The 21,134-nt window shown below is 45.4% G+C and overlaps 1 protein-coding gene across 1 annotated transcript in view; it reads left to right on the top strand.

The window, feature by feature from the left end:
- Positions 1-511: 511 nt before the first annotated feature.
- Positions 512-21,134, top strand: part of avl9 (AVL9 homolog (S. cerevisiase)) — a 124,954-nt gene continuing 104,331 nt past the window's right edge. The window contains exon 1 of the mRNA XM_085993772.1: positions 512-669. Coding sequence (XP_085849898.1) covers positions 601-669 — 69 coding nt within the window. The 5' untranslated portion in view covers positions 512-600. The remainder of the gene's footprint in view (positions 670-21,134) is intronic.

Genomic DNA, 21,134 nt, shown 5'->3' with positions numbered 1-21,134 from the left:
ACCCCAACACACTGACCCCAACACACTGACACTAACACACTGACACTAACACCATCACACTGACCCTAACACATTGACACTGGCACTAACACACTGACACTAACACACTGACCCCAACACACTGACCCCAACACACTGATACGAACACATTGACACTGACACTAACACAGACACTAACACACTGACCCTAACACCATCACACTGACCCTAACACCATCACACTGACCCTAACACATTGACACTGACCCTAACACACTGACACTAACACCATTACACTGACCCTAACACATTGACACTGACACTAACACCATTACACTGACCCTAACACATTGACACTAACACACTGACACTAACACATTGACACTGACCCTAACACACTGACCCTAACACCATCATACTGACCCTAACACACTAGGAATTGCATGGAACGACTCGCTGCTTAAGCGCATGCGCTGGCCCCTCCTTCTCACCCGCAGAAGGATAGGGGTGACGTCAGGTGCTGGCGGCACGTTCTGTGCGTGATGACGTTAATCACGTGTGCTGGCTGTTTTGGTGGAGGCGGAAGTGCGCGGTAAGGCGCAACTGGAGCCCGGGCTGAGGATGGAGCCGGATTCCGGGCCCGTGCTGCACATCGCCGTGGTCGGCTTCCACCACAAGAAGGGCTGCCAGGTGAGCGGGACAGCGGCAGAGGGCCCTGGGGTTAGGGCAGGGGGCAAGAACTGGGATTAGAGAGAGGATGGTCTGGCTGGGATTAGAGAGCGGTGGGTCTGGCTGTGGTATTAGAGGGAGGAGGGTCTGGCTGTGGGATTAGAGAGAGGAGGGTCTGGCTGTGGGATTAGAGAGAGGAGGGTCTGGCTGTGGGATTAGAGAGAGGAGGGTCTGGCTGTGGGATTAGAGAGAGGAGGGTCTGGCTGTGGGATTAGAGAGAGGAGGGTCTGGCTGTGGGATTAGAGGGAGGAGGGTCTGGCTGTGGGATTAGAGAGAGGAGGGTCTGGCTGGGATTAGGGAGAGGAGGGTCTGGCTGGGATTAGGGAGAGGAGGGTCTGGCTGTGGGATTAGGGAGAGGAGGGTCTGGCTGTGGGATTAGGGAGAGGAGGGTCTGGCTGTGGGATTAGCGAGAGGAGGGTCTGGCTGTGGGATTAGAGAGAGGAGGGTCTGGCTGTGGGATTAGAGAGAGGGAGGGTCTGGCTGTGGGATTAGAGAGAGGAGGGTCTGGCTGTGGGATTAGAGGGAGGAGGGTCTGGCTGTGGGATTAGAGAGAGGAGGGCCTGGCTGGGATTAGAGAGAGGAGGGTCTGGCTGTGGGATTAGAGAGAGGAGGGTCTGGCTGTGGGATTAGAGAGAGGAGGGTCTGGCTGGGATTAGAGAGAGGAGGGTCTGGCTGGGATTAGAGAGAGGAGGGTCTGGCTGGGATTAGGGAGAGGAGGGTCTGGCTGGGATTAGAGAGAGGAGGGTCTGGCTGGGATTAGGGAGAGGAGGGTCTGGCTGGGATTAGGGAGAGGAGGGTCTGGCTGGGATTAGGGAGAGGAGGGTCTGGCTGTGGGATTAGGGAGAGGAGGGTCTGGCTGTGGGATTAGCGAGAGGAGGGTCTGGCTGTGGGATTAGGGAGAGGAGGGTCTGGCTGTGGGATTAGAGAGAGGAGGGTCTGGCTGTGGGATTAGAGAGAGGAGGGTCTGGCTGTGGGATTAGAGAGAGGAGGGTCTGGCTGTGGGATTAGAGAGAGGAGGGTCTGGCTGTGGGATTAGAGAGAGGAGGGTCTGGCTGTGGGATTAGAGAGAGGAGGGTCTGGCTGTGGGATTAGAGAGAGGAGGGTCTGGCTGTGGGATTAGGGAGAGGAGGGTCTGGCTGTGGGATTAGAGAGAGGAGGGTCTGGCTGTGGGATTAGAGAGAGGAGGGTCTGGCTGTGGGATTAGAGAGAGGAGGGTCTGGCTGTGGGATTAGAGAGAGGAGGGTCTGGCTGTGGGATTAGAGAGAGGAGGGTCTGGCTGTGGGATTAGAGAGAGGAGGGTCTGGCTGTGGGATTAGAGAGAGGAGGGTCTGGCTGTGGGATTAGAGAGAGGAGGGTCTGGCTGTGGGATTAGAGAGAGGAGGGTCTGGCTGTGGGATTAGAGAGAGGAGGGTCTGGCTGTGGGATTAGAGAGAGGAGGGTCTGGCTGTGGTATTAGAGGGAGGAGGGTCTGGCTGTGGGATTAGAGAGAGGAGGGTCTGGCTGGGATTAGAGAGAGGAGGGTCTGGCTGGGATTAGGGAGAGGAGGGTCTGGCTGTGGGATTAGAGAGAGGAGAGTCTGGCTGGGATTAGGGAGAGGAGGGTCTGGCTGTGGGATTAGAGAGAGGAGAGTCTGGCTGGGATTAGGGAGAGGAGGGTCTGGCTGTGGGATTAGAGAGAGGGGGATAGAAACATCGAAACATAGAAGATAGGAGCAGGAGTAGGCCATTCGGCCCCTCGAGCCTGCTCCGCCATTCAATGCGATCATGGTTGATCATCCAAATTAAGTACCTGGGCCCTGCTTTCCCCCCATACCCCTTGATCCCTTTAGCCTTAAGAAATATATCCAACTCCTCCTTGAATATATTTAATGTATTGGCCTCTACTGCCTTCTGTGGTAGAGAATTCCACAGGTTCACCACTCTCTGGGTGAAGAAATTCCTCCTCATTTCTGTCCTAAATGGCCTACCCCTTTATCCTTAGACTGTGACCCCTGGTTCTGGACTCCCCGACCATCAGGAACATCCTTCCTGCATCTAGTCTGTCCAGTCCTGTCAGAATTTTATGTTTCGATGAGATCCCCCTCTCATTCTTCTAAACTCCAGCGAGTACAAGCCCAATTGACACAATCTCTCCTCATACGTCATTCCTGCCATCCCAGGTATCAGCCTGGTGAAACTTCGCTGAACTCCTTCCATGGCAAGAACATCCTTCCTCAGATAAGGCGACCAAAACTGCACACAATACTCAAGATGTGGTCTCACCAAAGCCCTGTATAACTGCAGCAAGACATCCTTGTTCCTGTACTCAAACCCTATCGCTATGAAGGCCAACATGCCATTTGCCTTCTTAACCACCTGCTGCATCTGCATGCTTACCTTCAGCGATTGGTGCACAAGGACACCCAGGTCTCGTTGCATTTCCCCTTCTCCCAATCTATTGCTATTCAGATAATCTGCCTTCCTGTTTTTGCCACCAAAGTGGATAACCTCACATTTATCCACGTTATATTGCATCTGCCATGCTTTTGTCCAATCACCCAACCTGTCCAAATCATCCTGGAGTTTCTCGGCATCCTCCTCACAGCACACACGCCCACCCAGCTTTGTGTCGTCTGCAAATTTGGAGATATTACATCTAGTTCCCTTGTCTAGATCATTAATATATATTGTGAATAGCTGGGGTCCAAGGACCGATCCCTGCGGTACCCCACTTGTCACTGCCTGCCACTTGGAAAAAGACCTGTTTATTCCAACTCTTTGCTTTCTGTCTGCCAACCAGTTCTCTATCCAAGTCAATACCTTGCCCCCAATCCCATGTGCCTTAACTTTACACGCTAATCTCTTAGGCGGGACCTTATCGAAAGCCTTCTGAAAGTCCAAATACACCACATCCACTGCTTCTCCCTTATTTATTTTACCAGTTACATCCTCAAAAAATTGCAGTAGATTAGTCAAGCACGATTTACCCTTTGTAAATCCATGTTGACTTTATCCGATCCTGTCACTGTTTTCCAAGTGCTCTGCTATTACATCTTTTATAATGGACTCTAGCATTTTCCCCACTACCGATGTCAGGCTTACCGGTCTGTAATTCCTGTTTTCTCTCTACCACCTTTTTTGAACAGTGGGGTAACATTAGCTACCCTCCAATCCATGGGTACTGTTCCAGATTCCATCGAATGCTGGAAGATGATCAGCAAAGCATCAACTATTTCTAGGGCCACTTCCTTAAGTACCCTAGGATGTAGATTATCAGGCCCTGGGGATTTATCGGCCTTCAATCCCATCAATTTCCCTAACACCATTTCCCTACAAATACTGATTTCTTTCAGTTCCTCTAAGAGATTAGAGAGAGGAGGGTCTGGCTGTGGGATTAGGGAGAGGAGGGTCTGGGTGTGGGATTAGGGAGAGAGGGGTCAAGCATAGTTACCGAGAGCATAGAATCTGAACTACACCCAAGTTTGAAAAGCCCATATAAACTATTAGTTATATATACTAAGTTTAAAAATATTGTGTGACTTGGAAGGCAATATTTTAACCTTGGGGTTTAGGTTATAACCTAAATTTTGACAGTATATGGTGTTATTTGGGGATCTGATTTAGATTGTTGTCATCCCATGTTTCCACTAATTGTTTTATTATGTGGGTTTTGGTACAGTGTTGCTTGTTTAGCCAAATGATATAAAGACCCTGAAATTGCGGTTTGCGTCGTAACTAAGGATTCAGCTGCCAACCTCCGAAAGAAATCCGCCCTTACCTGGTGCGAGGTCCCCTTAGAAAGTTGTGCGCAGCGTAGTGACCCACGGATCCCAGGGGCGCACCGTGTGTGTCAGCGTACCTGGGATCAAGTGGGGCGGTGCGCCAATCAGGAAACACAAATCTCCGCTGCTCGACAGGAATCAAATTTTAAATTAAACCTTGTGAATATTGATTTGAATTCATGACTTATCACTCTCACTGTAAATAATAATGAACACTGAAGCTAAATTGGCACGGAATATTTTTTGTAAAATAAAAACGGATCACTTTTCGAGGGTCTGTCCTGTTTTACTTGCATGGAGTGAAATGAATAAAAACAATTATTCAAAGCGAGGTACGGCAAAGAAATATTCGGCAGCAAATCTTGTTTCAGCAATATCCGATTACTTTATTATGCAAAAGTTTGGTTGCTGGGAATAATTTGTAATCCGACTGATGGGCAGCAGAGTGAGAACAATACAAAGTAATGGCAGTATTTGTATGGCAATACAAAGAAAGCTATGTTGAATATTAAAACCGTATGGACAGCTGTCCCCCCTCCCCTTATGGTGTGCAAACAGGCTCCTGCGCCTGTTTGCAGCAGCCATAAAATTTATTGCGTAATTGCTGGGCAGTTGGTGGGCAGTTAGCCCAACTCTGCGCCAGCAATGAGGATTTCACAGTCGCAGCGGATGATCTCTCAAGTCGGAACTGGACAGATCACAATTTCGTGATTTAACGCATGCGGAAGTCTCGAACTTGAGGTCAATTTCAAAGGCGGTATGACGGTGTACAGAGAGTACGCCGTCATGTCGACTGCAAATTCTGCCCCTCAAATGTTTGACTTTCAGTCTGACGATGGCTTGTGCTTCAGTTGAATGTTGGTAAGTTTAGTCTTAATTCAAAGTCACTCAATTCAAATGATCTGATTCTGTTTTTAAGCACTAAATTCCCACTTTATCGTTTACATTGAATTATTCAATAAGCAATACCCTCCTTGGTTTTGAGGGGCCTAAAAAAGAATAGAAACTGAGGAGTTTATTCGGGAAAAAAAATACCAGGAATGAGCAGTAACAGATTTCTCAGTTTGATTCTAATTATAGCCTGTGTGAGTAATCTGAAAGCCTCATTTATGCAGGTTTCGTGTCACAGCTAGCCTCTCTGATCACCTTGCATTCTGATCATCGGGACATCTGTCAATAACTTGTTCACTCTGCTATCGTGCACCTTCCTGTACCATTCAAACTGAGGCTGTTTTTGTCATGAGAAATAGTGCAGAGTTCCTGACACGCAACCTGTTTGCAATTTGCATCCGTGTATTGAAATTTTTATTTAAATGTTTCTGGCGTAAATATTGGGCATCTTTGCAGATTCCAAATGCTTGCAATATTGCTGCACCATACATAAGAACATAAGAAAAGAACATAAGAAATAGGAGCAGGAGTAGGCCAATCGGCCCCTCGAGCCTGCTCCGCCATTTAATAAGATCATGGCTGATCTGATCCTAACTGCCAATCTACTATCACACAACCATCTCCTGAATCTAACAGAATTAGACACACGAAATAGGAGCAGGATCAGGCTACACGGCCCCTGGGCCCGCTCCGCTACCCACAGGGCCATGTCCGATGCTCAGAGCTTCATCATTAATTAAACAATTGTATTTATATAGTTGAGCCAAATGTATCTAAAAAGCAAAATACTGTAGATGCTGGAACCCTGAACCAAAAATACTAAAAGCTGGAAACTGCAGTTCAATCAGTATCTGGAGAGGACAGTCAGCCTTTTGGGTGAGCAACCTCCAGAATGTTTTGAAGGGTTGTTGCATCCGAAACATTAATTCTCTGACCTCTCCACCGACGCTGATTAACCTGCAGTGTGTTTCCAGCATTTTCTGTTTTTGAGCAGATACATTACTGGAAAATGCATTTTTCTGTTGAAACAAAGGTAATATTTTTTAAATTATGCACCTGTGATGTTCCATGTTTTCCTTACTAATAGTCCCATCTGTGTGGTTCACTCAGCCTTATCATTCTTTCATGAGTGCCAGTGAGCACAAGAAAGTATTTTGCACTGAATACATTACACAGAGTACAGTAGCAGGTGGTCAGCAGATGAGGTAGAGGCGTCTAAAGTTCCTTATTGATCATTGCCTTCTGTGGTCATGGGTGTACTCTCAAATGTGCTGGTCTAAAACCAGTAAGGAAACCTAATGCATCCCAAATGTAACTGGCTGTTTGCTATTTTGTATGGATACATCAGTTGATTGCATATTCTGAGTAAACACGAATGTAATTATGAATGAACTTCATACAGTAAGATGATTATACAATGCGAGTTGATTAAAAACTGAGGTAATGGAGAAGTGCAATCTTTAAGAAACTTTCTTGAGATAAACGTTCAAAAGTTTAGAATGCAGTCTCAACCTGATCCACCACTAAAAACAGAAGGGGAAAAGTTATAACAACTAAGGGTGTGGGGCAGGAATATTTGGATGTGAAAATAACGGACGGGTGGCTGCACAGTAAAGGTAATTATTACAAGTACTCACTGAAGTTCTTTATTTAATAAGTCAATTATGGTTTGGTAGTTCCCCGAGACAAATTACTTAGTCTCTGCGATAGTTGTGAAGCATGAATAAATCATTTTAATGCTGAAGATTAGTTTAAGTGGTAAGGTTTCCTGCCGTGAAGAGATGTGAAATGCTATTTTTGATAAACTAATCTGTGGAAACATTATTTCAGTGAGTGAGTGGTAATTCTATGTTACAGGCTTCCGAAGGAGATCATAGAATGATGCATCACAGAAGGAGGCCATTCGGCCCAGCGTATGTGTGTTGGCTCTTTGAAAGAACTCTCCAATTAGTCTCACGACCCTGGTCTTTCCCCATAGCCCTGCAACTGTTTCCTTTTCAAGTATTTATCCAATTCCCTTTTGAAAGTTACTATTGAATCTGCTTCAACCACTCTTTCAGGCAGCGCGTTCCAGATCACAACAACTCGCTGTGTAAAAAAATCTCCTCATCACCCCCCTGGTTCTTTTTGCCAATATCTTAATTCTGTATCTTCTGGTTACTGACCCTACTGCCAGTGAAACAGTTTCTCACTATCTGCTCTACCAAAACCCTTCATAATTTTGAACACCTCTATTAAATCTCCCCTTAGCCTTCTCTGCTCTAAAGAGAACCATCCCAGTTTCTCTAGTCTCTCCACATAACTGAAATCTCGCATCCCTGGTACCATTCTAGTAAATCTCCTCTGCAACCTTCTCAAGGCCTTGACATCCTTCCCAAAGTGCGGTGCCCAGAATTGGACACAATACCCCAGCTGTGGCCTAACCAGTGATTTATAAAGGTTTAGCATAACTTCCTTGCTTTTGTCCTCTATACTCTATAAAGTCGAGGATTCCGTATACTTTTTTTAACAGCCTTATTGATTTGTCCTGCCACCCTCAAAGATTTGTGTACATTCATCCCCAGGTCTCTCTGTTCCTGCACCCCTTTTAAAATTGTACCATTTAGTTTATATTGTCTCTCCTCATTCTTCTTTCCAAAATGCATCACGTCATAATTCTGAGTTAAAATTCATCAGCCATGTGTCCATTTCACCAATCTGTCTATGTCTTCCTTAATGCTACTATCCTCCTCACTGCCTTGGAAAGTTTAATACATTAAATGGACTTCATAAATAGAAATTTGAGTTGTTTAAATTGAGAAAGTGGGCATGGAACAGACAGCTATTTAAAGGAACTCTGAATCAACTCAGTTACCCACTTTAGTATCCAGGTGGCTACATGTTTTGGTTTAAGTAGTGGTCTCCAACATAACAACTTGCATTTATATAGAGCCTTTAACGTAGTAAAACGTACCAAGGCGTTTCACAGGAGTGTTATCAAACAAAATTTGACACTGAGCCACATAAGGAGATATTAGGGCAGATGACCAAAAGCTTGGTCAAAGAGGTGGTTTTAAGAAGGCGATGTGTGGTCACCCCACGTTCATTCAATGTATCGAACACAAAGTACAGGAAACTCTTTTTTTATCCGGCACCAATGGGACCGGCGTGGTGCCGGTTTATCAAAAAGTCCAGATTACAGAGAGGTATAGTTAAAAGGTACGAGAGCTCCGTACACAGCAACAAATCCAGGCTTCCCTGTTGCTTAGCAACAGGTGCAAGAAGCCCGGCCACAGACCAGGCTTCCCTGTTGCTTAGCAACAAGTGCAGGAACCCCGGTTACACAGCCACAGATCCAGGAACGGCCACTAATATGAAGTAAAACTTACCTGAACCTACTCCTGAATTTTGTCGGTTAACAGAGATTTACGGTTATTCAGGTGCCGGTAAATCGAGAGTTTCCTGTACCTACATTAAAAAAAAATAAAGCATTTATTGCATAGTTAATTTAGCTTTTTGGTGTTTCTCTTCTCTTAGTGTCAGCCGTGGCACAGTGGGTAGCACCCCCGCCTCTTGAGTCAGAAGGTTGTGGGACTTGAGCACAGAATCCAGGCTGACACACCCAGTGCAGTACTGAGGGAGTGCTGCACTGTCGGAGGTGTTGTCTTTCAGTTGAGACGTTAATTCGAGACCCCGTCTGCTCTCCTAGGTGAGCGTAAAAGATCCCATAGCACTATTTCGAAGAAGAGCAGGGAAGTAATCCCCAGTGTCCTGGCCAATATTTATCCCTCAACCAACATTAATAAAAAAAAACAGATTATCTGGTTATTATCACATTGCTGTTTGTGCACAAATTGGCTGCTGCTTTTCCTACATTGCAACAGTGACTACACTTCAAAAATACTTCATTGGCTGTGAAGTGCTTTGGGACATCCGGTGGTCGTGAAAGGCGCTATAGAAATGCAAGCCTTTTTTCCAGTGCATCAATATATTTTAATCTTTAAATTTCCCTTTTTTTCCATCTCCGTCAGTGCTGTTCACGTGTTGGTTTGCACTTACAGCTCCATGTTTTAGTGGTGGAAACACACAGTTCCGCATGTAAAGCACAAGTGGTTTTAAAGTATTATTTCTTCTTCCCCACCCAACCCCCCAATGGCTTTCCTCAATAAAACTTGCGTGATGTGGTAAGCTCTTTCTCATGCAATAAAAGGGAGTGGAAACTGCTTCCTAAATAACACTTGACGACAAAGGTGTTATGTTAATACTGTACTAACCCCCCCCCCCCCCCACCCCCCCAAAGTATATAAGCCGTTGTGCAAAATTTGCGCTGTTTAGCATTTTCAGTTATTTTGAATTGAAGAGTTATGCATTAAATTCCCACCTTAAGGGCAGTTTCAGAATTACATTGTTTGAAAGGTTTCAATTTTGGGCTCTCGTACTTATACTCGCTGGAGTTTAGAAGAATGAGAGGGGATCTCATTGAAACTTATAAAATTCTGACGACTGGACAGACTAGATGCAGGAAGGATGTTCCCGATGGCGGGGGAGTCCAGAACCAGGGGTCACAGTCTAAGGATAAGGGGTAAGCCATTTAGGACAGAAATGAGGAGGAATTTCTTCACCCAGAAAGTGGTGAACCTGTGGAATTCTCTACCACAGAAGGCAGTAGAGGCCAATTCATTACATATATTCAAGAAGGAGTTAGATATATTTCTTAAGGCTAATGGGATCAAGGGGTATGGGGAGAAGGCAGGGACAGGGTACTGAATTTGGATGATCAGCCATGATCGCATTGAATGGCGGAGCAGGCTCGAGGGGCCGAATGGCCTACTCCTCCTATCTTCTATGTTTCTATACGTCTTGTCAGGTGGCGTGTTTGGAAAGGAAACTTCAGTCTCTCTGGATGCACCTGTGCAACAGACATGTAATGTTGATTGGGAGATTGTATTACAGGGCTTGCCTTTAAATGAGTAGCCTGCTCTTTCCCTACTCTGAATATTTAAGATTAGCTTCATCCTAACAACAACAACTTGCATTTATATAGCACCTTCAACATAGTAAAACATCCTAAGAGTATTATCAAACAAAATTTGACACCAAGCTACATAAGGATATATCAGGGCAGATGACCCAAAGCTTAGACAAAGAGGTAGGTTTTAAGAAGCGGAAAGAGAGGCAGAGGGGTGGAGAGGGTTAGGGAGGGAATTCCAGATCTTATAACGCACACAATTACTGAATATTATGAATATAAAAAGTTGTTTCTAAAGAAAGTTTGGTGCAGCCAAATTAGGATCACTTTCTTGTAAAGATACTTTGTATGTATTGATACTAATAAAGGAAAGTATCCTGTATGCCGCCTTAAACACCTTATCTACCTGTCCTGCTACCTCCAGGTCCCTCTGTTCCTCTACACTTCTCAGTATCCTACCATTTATTGTGTATTCCCTTGCCTTGTTAGCCCTCCCCAAATGCATTATGTCACACGTCCCCAGATTGAATTCCATTTGCAACTTTTCTGCCCACCTGACCAGTCCATTGATATCTTCCTGCAGTCTACAGCTATCTTCAACAACAACAACTTGTATTTATATAGTGCCTTTAACGTGGTAAAACATCCCAAGGAGCTTCACAGGAGTGTTATGAGACAAAAAAAAATTGACACCGAGACACAGAAGGAGCAATGAGGGCAGATGACCAAAAGTTTGGTCAGAGAGGTAGGTTTGAAGGAGCGTCTTATAGGAGGAAAGAGAGGCGGAGAGGTTTAGGGAGGGAATTCCAGAGCTTGGGGCCTAGACAGCTGAAGGCACAGCCACCAATGGTTGAGCGATTAAAATCAGGGATGCTCAAGAGGGCAGAATTAGAGGAGCGCAGATATCTCGGGTTGTGGGGCTGGAGAAGATTGCAGAGATAGGGAGGGGCGCGGCCATGGAGGGATTTAAAAACCAGAATGAAAATTTTAAAATCGAGGTGTTGCTTAACCGGGAGCCAGTGTAAGTAAGCAAGCACAGGGGTGATGGGTGAACGGGACTTGGTGCAAGTTAGGACACAGGCAGCCGAGTTTTGGATGATCTCAAGTTTACGTAGGGTGGAATGTGGGAGGCCAGCCAGGAGTGTGATGGAATAGTTAAGTCCAGAGGTAACAAAGGCATGGCTGTGCGCTTCAGCGGCAGATGTGCAGAGGCGGAGACGGGCGATGTTACTGAGGTGGAAATAAGCAGTCTTGGTGATGGCGCGGATATGTGGTCGGAAGCTCATTTCCGGGTCAGATATGACACCAAAGTTACGAACTGTCTGGTTCAGCCTCAGACAGATGCTAGGGAGAGGGATGGAGTCTGGCTAGGGAACTGAGTATGTGGCAGGGACCGAAGACAGTACCAATAATTGGACAAAATTTCTGCTCATCCAGTACTGGATGTCGGACAAGCAGTGTGTCAATTTAGAGACCGTGGAAGGGTTGAGAGAAGTGGTCGTGAGGTAGAGCTGGGTGTCATCAATGTACATGTGGAAATTGACGCTGCGTTTTCGCATGATGTCACCAAGGGGCAACATGTAGATGAGAAATAGAAGGGGGCCAAGGATAGATCCTTGGGGGACACCAGAGGTAACGATGCGGTGATGCGGTAACGGGAAGAGAAGCCATTGCAGGTGATTCTCTGGCTACAATTAGATAGATACGAATGGAACCAGGCGAGTGCAGTCCCACCCAGCTGGGCGACAGTGGAGAGGCGTTGGAGGAGGATGGAGTGGTCAACCATGTCAAAGGCTACAGGCAGGACGAGGAGGGATAGTTTACCTTTGTCACAGTCACAAAGGATGTTATTTGTGACTTCGAGAGCCATTTTGGTACTGTGGCGGGGCGGAAACATGATTGGAGGGATTCAAATATGGAGTTCTGGGAAAGATTGGCACGGATTTGGGAGGCGACAACATGTTCAAGGACTTTGGAGCGAAAAGGGAGGTAGGAGCTGAGGCGGTATTTTGCAAGGATGGAGGGGGGGGTCAAGGGTTTTTTTGAGGAGAAGGGTAATGACGGCAGATTTGAAGGCGAGGGGGGCGATACCAGAGGAGAGAGAACTGTTAACAATATCAGCTAATATGGGAGCCAGAAAAGGAAGTTGGGTGTTCAGTTTGGTGGGAATAGGGTAGAGGGAGCATGAAGTGAGTCTCATGGACAAGATGAGCACGGAGAGGTCATGAGGGGAGATTGGAGAGAAACTGGAGAAAGATGCGAGTTCAGGGCTAGGGTGGGGGAAACCTTAGAGGAAGTTTGGCCCGGTGGGTTAGGGGAATGAAAGGAAGTGACAGAGGCAGCTGATCGGATGGTCTCAAGCTTAGAGACAAAGAAGTCCATGAGCTCCTCACACTTGTTGGAGGTGAAGGTGGAGGAGACAGGGGAGAGAGGGGTTTAAGAAGACGGTTAACAGTAGAGAATAGAAGCCGGGCCTTATCTTTGCATTCTAGACTGATCCTGGAATAGTGAGCAATTTTGGCAGACGAGAGCAGGACCCGATAATGCTTTATTTGGTCCAGCCAGATCTGGCAGTGAATGGCTAAACCAGTTGTCCGCCACATCCGTTCAAGTCTGCGTCCCTTGGACTTAAGGGAGTGAAGATGAGGGCCGTACCAGGGGAACAGCCAGGGTGAGAGAGTAATGATTTTAATAGGGACTAGGGCATCAAAGGTGGTGGTGAGGATGTGGTTGAGCAGATCAGTAGCTGCAGAAATGTCTTGGTGAATGGAGGGCCAAAGGCTGGACAGTTGGGATTTCGTAAGTGCAGTCCAGGGGCGGGCACAGAAGGGAGTAGGGTTCGGAGCGGGGAAGGGTGATGTGGGTGGAGAGCGATACAAAGAAGTGGTTAGAGATGGCCGCCTTTGCGATTGACACGATGGGAGTAGCGAGGCCACGAGAGGTGACAAGATCGAGGGGGTGGCCATGACTATGGGTTGGGGCGTTTACATGGAGGGAGAAATTAAGGGAGTATTGGAGGGTAGTGAACTCAGGCGAGAGAGCATGATGTATTGAGATAGAGGTTGAAATCACCGAGGATGAGAAGTCACTTGGTGCAGAGGCTGAGGGAGGAAAGCAGTGAAGATATCTCGGTGATAATTATTATGGTACTTGGGTGGGCGGTAGAGAATGAGAATTTTAAATGAGAGGTGAGAGGGGTGAAACAAGGTGAGATCTTCAAAGGAGCAGAAAGTGCCAGAGGAGTAGGGGGACAGACCAAGGTGTGATTTGGTGATGAGAGCCACACCGCCACCACGGCGGTCTGAGTGGGACAAGTGCTGGAAGGTAGATCTATTTCATTCCCTGTGCCTCTTTAGTCTTGATAAAGGTTTTGACCCGAAACGTTGACTCTAATTTCTCTCCACGGATGTTGCCTGGCCTGCTGAGCTTTTCCAGCATTTTCTGTTGTTATTTCAGATTTCCAGCATCTGCAGTATTTTGCTATTGTCGTGGAAGGTATAGCCAGGCGGGAAGGCTTCATTTAGGGGTAAGGTGTCATCACCCCTCAGCCAAGTTTCCGTCAGGGCCATGATGTCAATGCAATCATCCACGATAAGCTCATGGATGGCAAGGGCCGTGTTCGCAAGTGAACGGACATTCCGGAGGGAGATGTGGAGAGGGTCGGTGATGGCTGATCCACTGCCAGCATCCACAGGGTCAGCATTGGGAGGGCTGAGTTGGACGGCGAGGAGATTGGCAAGATTAGCCCCGAGCAAGCACGCTGGGCTGCGAGGTCGGCGAGAAAGTAGGATGGGACAGTTGGGGTTGCTGCTTGTGAGGAGGCAGCGACGAGTGCCACGGTGGGCCCTTCGGAGGATGCCAACAGAGGGAAGCGGTAGGCTTATTAAAGAGGGAGTCAAGCCTGGACGGTGGCAGGAGAGTAGGAAGTTCGAAGAGTAATGGAGGATTGGGGTAGGGATTTGGGAGGGCAGAGTATCAGAGAGGAGAGATTAAAGGAGGCATGATGGCAGGAGAGCGTGGTCGGGGAGGGGTAGAGAGAGAAAAGGAAATGGGAGAGAAAAAATTGTAAATAGAAGTGATCGGCTCGGGTCTGGAACGGCAACCAAAATGGACACAGGTTAAAACTCAAGTTACAAAGGCCTGGTTATGTACCAATTATTGGGATACATATTTCCTGGTAGTAACAGGGGATAGGTTGGAGACAATAGTAGGGAGTCCAGAGTTAAAGTGAGGTGTCCCGTGGAGGGAAAAAGTTGATGTAGGTATGATGGAGTCGACATGGAGCTCGATGAACTGTTGTCCAAGCTCGGAGACCGCTGTAGTGGGCGAGTGAAATCCAGAAGGTATAAGGGTAGAGAATTGGAGGATGGAGGTTATTTCCGTGGGAATGAGAATTGGTTGTGGTGCAGAAAGATAATGGTGAAGTTGACACAAAGTTGGAGGTCACTGTAGATCAGAAGCAGTGGAGAAACTTAAAACCACGAGCCAGCAGCCAACAAAGCTATTAAAAAAAACAGTAGAACGAGTCACCCAGCTCAGGAGAGAACAGCAACAGTGGGGGAAGGTGACCAAATGATTACTTGAAAAGTTTTTAGCAGCAAAATTAGAGACACAGCAGATGTCTTGTGTAGTCCAGTGCAGAAGCGTAGTGGTGTAATCAAATTGTAGTCCAATGCAGAAGCGTAGTCTTGATGTCCAGAGAAGTCCAGGAATTTGGAAACCAAATTTGAGAAGATAATTCAGCAGCTCAGAGGGGTGGGGAATGGGTAATGGTGGTTTAAAATAGCAGTTAACTTGTAGTTGGGGCTAAAATGCACCAACTAATGGAGCCAGGGGAAGCGAGGAGATTTGGGAGCGAAAGGGCAAAGGATGGCGGCAGGTTCCCATGGTTAGAGGTGAAGCAATGAAGGGCATCTTCTGGAACTGCCAGCCTAGCAGCAGCCATCTTGTCCAACCTCTTCCTCACTATCAACCACATGGCCAATTTTTGTATCACCTGCAAACTTCTTAATCATGCACCCTATATTGAAGTCTAAGTCATTGATATATACACCACAAAAAGCAAGGGACCTAGTACTGAGCCCTGTGGAACCCCACTGGAAACAGACTTCCAGTCAAGGCTCTAGAGCAGAGCAGAGTTTTGGATAAAAATAAGCAGAGTGGGTCAGGAAGGGACAGAGAGAGTAACAAAGGTAATAAGGCATCAGTGACTGAGGTGACATCAGGGAAAAATAGAAATAAGTCAAAGCTAAAGGCATTGTATTTGAATGCGCAAAGCATTCACAACAAAATGGATGAATTAATAGTGCAGATAGAAATTAATAGGTTTGATCTAATCGCCATTACGGAGACGTGGTTGCAAAGTGGCCAAGGTTGGGAACTAAATATTCCAGGGTAATTAACTTTTAGAAGAGATAGGCAAAATGGAAAAGGAGGAGGGGTAGCCCTGATAATAAAGGATGGGATAAAGACAGTAGAGAGAAAGGATCTTAGCTTCGAAAATCAAGAAGTAGAATCAGTTTGGGTGGAGCTAAGAAACAGCAAGGGGCAGAAAACATTGGTGGGAGTTGTTTATAGGCCCCCAAACAGTAGTTGTAATGTCGGGCAGAGTATAAATCAGGAAATTAGAGGCGCATGTAACAAGGGTAATACAGTAATCATGGGGGACTTTAATCTACATACAGACTGGGCAAACCAAATTTGCAGTAACAGTGTGGAGGGCGAATTCATGGAATGTATACAAGATAGTTTTCTAGATATGTATGTTAAGGAACCAACTAGGGAACAGGCTATTTTATATCTAGTATTGTGCAATGAAAAAGAGTTAATTAATAACCTTGTTGTAAAGGGGCCTTTAGGGAAGAGTGACCATAATATGATGGAATTTTATATTGAGTTTGAAAGTGATTTTGTTAAATCCAAAACTAGAGTCTTAAATCTAAACAAAGCAAACTACGTAGGTATGAGGGGCGAGTTGGCTAAGGTAGATTGGGAAACTACATTAAAAGGTATGATGGTAAAGAAGCAATGGCGAGCATTAAAAAAATTAATACATAACCCCACAGGAAACGTGGTCAAACAAGCAAAGTTAAAGATAGTATTAGATCAAAGGAAGAGGCTTATAATGTTGCCAAAAAGATGTACAGGAAACCCTCCTTTTTTTTATCCAGGACCGGCGTGGTGCCGGTTGATCAAAAAATCCGGATTACAGAGAGGTATACTTAGTAAGGTACAAGAGCCCCATACACGGCCACAGATCCAGGCGTCCCTGTTGCATGGCAACAGGTGCAGGAACCCCGGTTACACGGCCACAGATCCAGGCGTCCCTGTTGCATAGCAACAGGTGCAGCAACCCCGGTTACACAGCCACAGATCCAGGAACCCCGGTTACAAGGCCACTAATATGAAGTAAAACTTAACTGAACCTACTCCTGAATTTTGCCGGTTAAGAGAGATTTCTGGTTATTTAGGTGCCGGTAAAAAGAGAGTTTTCTGTATATCCAAGTTTGCTGGCGATACAAATCTAGGAATGTAAGTTGTGAGGAGGATGCAAAGAGACTTCCAGGGGATATAGACAGGCTAAGTGAGTGGGCAAGAACATGGCAAATGGAATATAATGTGGAGAAATGTGAAGTTATCCACTTTGGTAGGAAAAATTGAAAAGCAGAGTATTTTTTAAATGGAGATTGGAAATGTTGGTGTTCAGAGGGACCTGGGTGTCCTTGTACACAAATCACTGAAAGTTAACATGCAGGTACAGCAAGCAATTAAGAAAGCAAATGGTATGTTGGCATTTATTACAAGAGGATTTGATTATAAGAGTAAAGACGTCTTGCTGCAATTATATAGGGCCCTGGTGAGACCACACCTGGAGTATTGTGTACAGTTTTGGTCTCCTTACCTAAGGAAGGATATACTTGCCATAGAGGGAGTGCAACGAAGGTTCACTAGACTGGGATGGGGGGATTGTCCTATGAGGAGAGATTGAGGAGACTAGGCCTATATTCTCTGGAGTTTAGAAGAATGAGAGGTGATCTCATTGAAACATACAAAATTCTTACAGGGCTTGACAGGGTAGATGCAGGGAGGATGTTTCCCCTGGCTGGGGAGTCTGGAACCAGGGGTCACAGTCTCAGAATAAGGGGTCGGCCATTTAGGACCGAGATGAGAAATTTCTTCACTCAGAGGGTGGTGAATCTTTGGAATTCTCTACCCCAGAGGGCTGTGGATGCTCTGTCGTTGAGTATATTCAAGACAGAGATCGATAGATTTTTGAATATTAAGGGAATCAAGGGAAATGGGGATAGTGCAGGAAAGTGGAGTTGAGGATCAGCCATGATCTTATTGAATGGCGGAGCAGGCTCGAGGAGCCGAATGGCCAACTCCTGCTCCTATTTCTTACATTCTTGTGTTCTTATGTCACGAAAACATCCGTCGACCATTACCTTTTGCTTCCTGCCACTGAGCCAATTTTGGATCCAATTTGCCACTTTCCCTTGGATTCCATAGGCTTTTTATTTTTTGACCAACCTGCCATGCAGGACCTTGTCAAAGGCCTTGCTAAAATCCAAGTAGACTACATCAAATGCTGTACCTTCATCGACCCTCCTCATTACCTCCTCAAAAAATTCAATCAAGTTAGTCAGACACGACCTTCCCTTAACAAATCCGTGCTGACTGTCCTTGATTAATCTGTGACTTTCTAAATGACGATTTATACTGTCCCTCACAATTTTGTCCAATAATTTTCCCACCACAGGCTGACTGACCTGTACTTACTCGGACTATCCCTTTCTCCCTTTTTAAACAATGGCACAACGTTAGCAGTCTTCCAGTCCTCTGGCGCCACACCTGTAGCCAGAGAGGATTGGAAAATGATGGTCAGAGCCTCTGCTATTTTCTCCCTTTCCTCTTTTAACAGCCTGAGATACATTTCATCCAGGCCTGGTGATTTATTGACTTTCAAAGATGCTAAACCTCTTAATACTTCCCCTCTCTCTGTTTGTCCCATCTAATATTTCACACTCCTCTTCCTTAACTACAATGCCTGCATCGTCCCTCTCTCCTGTGAAGACAGATGCAAAGTATTCATTAAGAACCATACCCATGTCTTTAGCCTCCACACACAGGTTACCTTTTTGGTCTCAAATAGGCCCCACTCTTTCCTTAGTTATCTTGCTCTTTATGTATTTATAAAACATCTGTGTCCTCTGGTTACCGACCCTTCACCCAATGGAAACAGTTTCTCCTTATTTACTCTATCAAAACCCCTCATGATTTTGAACACCTCTGTCAAATCTCTTAACCTTCGTTGCTCTAAGGAGAACAAACCCAACTTCTCTAGTCTTTCCACATAACTGAAGTCCCTCATCCCTGGTACCATTGTAGTAAATCTCTTCTGCACACTCTCCAAGGCCTTGACATCCTTCCTAAAGTGTGGTGCCCAGAATTGAACACCATATTCCAGCTGAGGCCTAACCAGTGTTTTATAAAGGTTCAGCATAACTTGTACTCTATTCCTCTATTAATAAAGCCAAGCATCCCATATGATTTTTAACAGCCTTATTGACTTGTCCTGCAACCTTCAATGATTTGTGTACATACACTCCCAGGTCTCTCTGTTCCTGCATCCCTTTTAAAATTGTACCATTTAGTTTATATTGCCTCTCCTCATTCTTCCTGTCAAAATGCATCACTGCACGCTTCTCTGTGTTAAACTTCATCTGCCGTGTGTCTGCCCGTTTCACCAGTCTGTCCATGTCCCCCTGAAGTCTGTTATTATCCATCTCATTGTGTAATACATTTCCAAGTTTAGTATCATCTGCAAACTTTGAAATTATGCCCTGTGTACTCAACTCCAAGTCATTACTATGTATCAAAAAGTGCAGTGGTCCTAATACCTCTGGGCAACACCACTGCATACTTCTCTCCAGTCTGAAAAACAACCGTTCACCACTACTCTCTGCTTTCTGTCCCTTAGCCAATTTTGTATCCATGCTGCCATTGTCCCTTTAATCCCATGGGCTTTAATTTTGCTAAAAAGTCTATTATGTGGTACTTTGTCCAATGCCTTTTGAAAGTCCATATACACATCAACCTTCATCAACCCTTTCCGTTTCTTCATGAAAGAACTCGATCAAGTTAGTCAAACAGGATTTGCCTTTAACAAATGTGCTGACTTTCATTTATTAGCACATATTTTTCCAAATGCCAATGAATTTTGACCTGGATTATTGTCTCTAAAAGTTTCCCCACTACTGACGTTGGGCTGAGTGGCCTGTAGTTGCCTGGTTTATCCCCCTCCTTTTTTAAACAGGGCTGTAACATTTGCAATCCTCCAATCCTCTGACACCACCCCCATATTTCTCCTGAGTCAGAAGGTTGTAGGGTCGAGTCCCACTCCAGAGTCTTGAGTACATAATCTAGACTGACACTTCAGTGCAGCACTGAGGGAGCGCTACACTGTTGGAGCTGCTGTCTTTCGGATGAGATGTTAAACCGAGGCCCTGTCTGCCCCTTCAGGTAGATGTAAAAAAATCCCACAACACAGAAGGAGGCCGTTCGGCCCATTGTGCTCTTTGAAAGAGCTACCAATTAGTCCCGCTCCCCTCTTTCCTCAGAGCCCTGTAAATATTCCCTTCAGGTATTGATCCAATTCCCTTTTGAAAGTTATTATTGAATCTGCTTCCACCACCCTTTTAGGCAGTGCATTCCAGATCATCATAACTCGCTGAGTAATTTTGTTTCCCCCCATGTTGCCTCTGGTTCTTTTGACAATTATCTTAAATCTGTGTCCTCTGGTTACTGACCCTCCTGCCAGTGGAAACAGTTTCTCCTTATTTACTCTATCAAAACCCTTCATGATTTTGAACACCTCTTTTAAAATTGTACCATTTAGTTTATATTGCCTCTCCATTTAGTTTATATTGACAATTAGGAAGGACAGACAGAAAGGAAAGGGAGGTGGGGTGGCTATGTTAATAAAGGATGGAATCACTGCAATAGTGAGAAATGATATTGGGTCAAAGGATCAGGATAGTGAAACGGTTTGGGTGGAGATAAGGAATAATAAGGGGGAAAAGTCATTAGTGGGCATAGTCTATAGGCCTCCTAACAGTTGCAACTCTGTTGGTCGGAGTATAAATCAGGAAATAGTTGGGGCTTGTAATAAGGGAACAGCTATAATCATGGGGGATTTTAACTTTCATATTGACTGGACAAATCAAATTGGGCAGGGCAGCCTTGAGGAAGAGTTCATAGCGTGCATTAGGGACAGGTTCCTTGAGCAGTATGTAACTGAACCAACCAGGGGCAGGCAATCTTAGACTGGTCCTGTGTAATGAGACAGGATTAATAAAAAATGTCCGAGTAAAGGATCCTCTTGGAATGAGTGACCATATCATGGTTGAATTCCAAATTCAGTTGGAGGGTGAGAGAGTTGGATCTCAAACCAGCGTACTAAGCTTAAATAAAGGAGACTATGAAGGTATGAGAGCAGAGTTGACTAAAGTGGACTGGGGAAAATAGATTAAAGTGTAAGACGGTACATGAGCAGTGGTGTACATTCAAGGAGATATTTCACAACTTTCAAGAAAAATATATTCCACTGAGGAAAAAGGGGCGTAAAAGAAAAGATAGCCATCCGTGGCTAAGTAAAGTAATAAAGGATAGTATCTGACTGAAAACAAGGGCATATAAAGTAGCCAAATCTAGTGGGAGGATAGAAGATTGGGAAGCATTTAAAAGCCAGCAAAGAATAACTAAAAGATTAATTAAGGGAAGATAGATTATGAAAGTAAACTAGCAAAAAATATAAAAACAGATAGC

Source organism: Somniosus microcephalus, chromosome 7 (assembly GCF_052327205.1).
Source record: "Somniosus microcephalus isolate GS21.2 chromosome 7, FLI_Smic_1.0, whole genome shotgun sequence".
Taxonomy (NCBI): domain Eukaryota; kingdom Metazoa; phylum Chordata; class Chondrichthyes; order Squaliformes; family Somniosidae; genus Somniosus; species Somniosus microcephalus.
The sequence above is the reverse complement of the archived record's forward strand: the minus strand, read 5'-3'. Positions and strand labels throughout refer to the sequence as shown.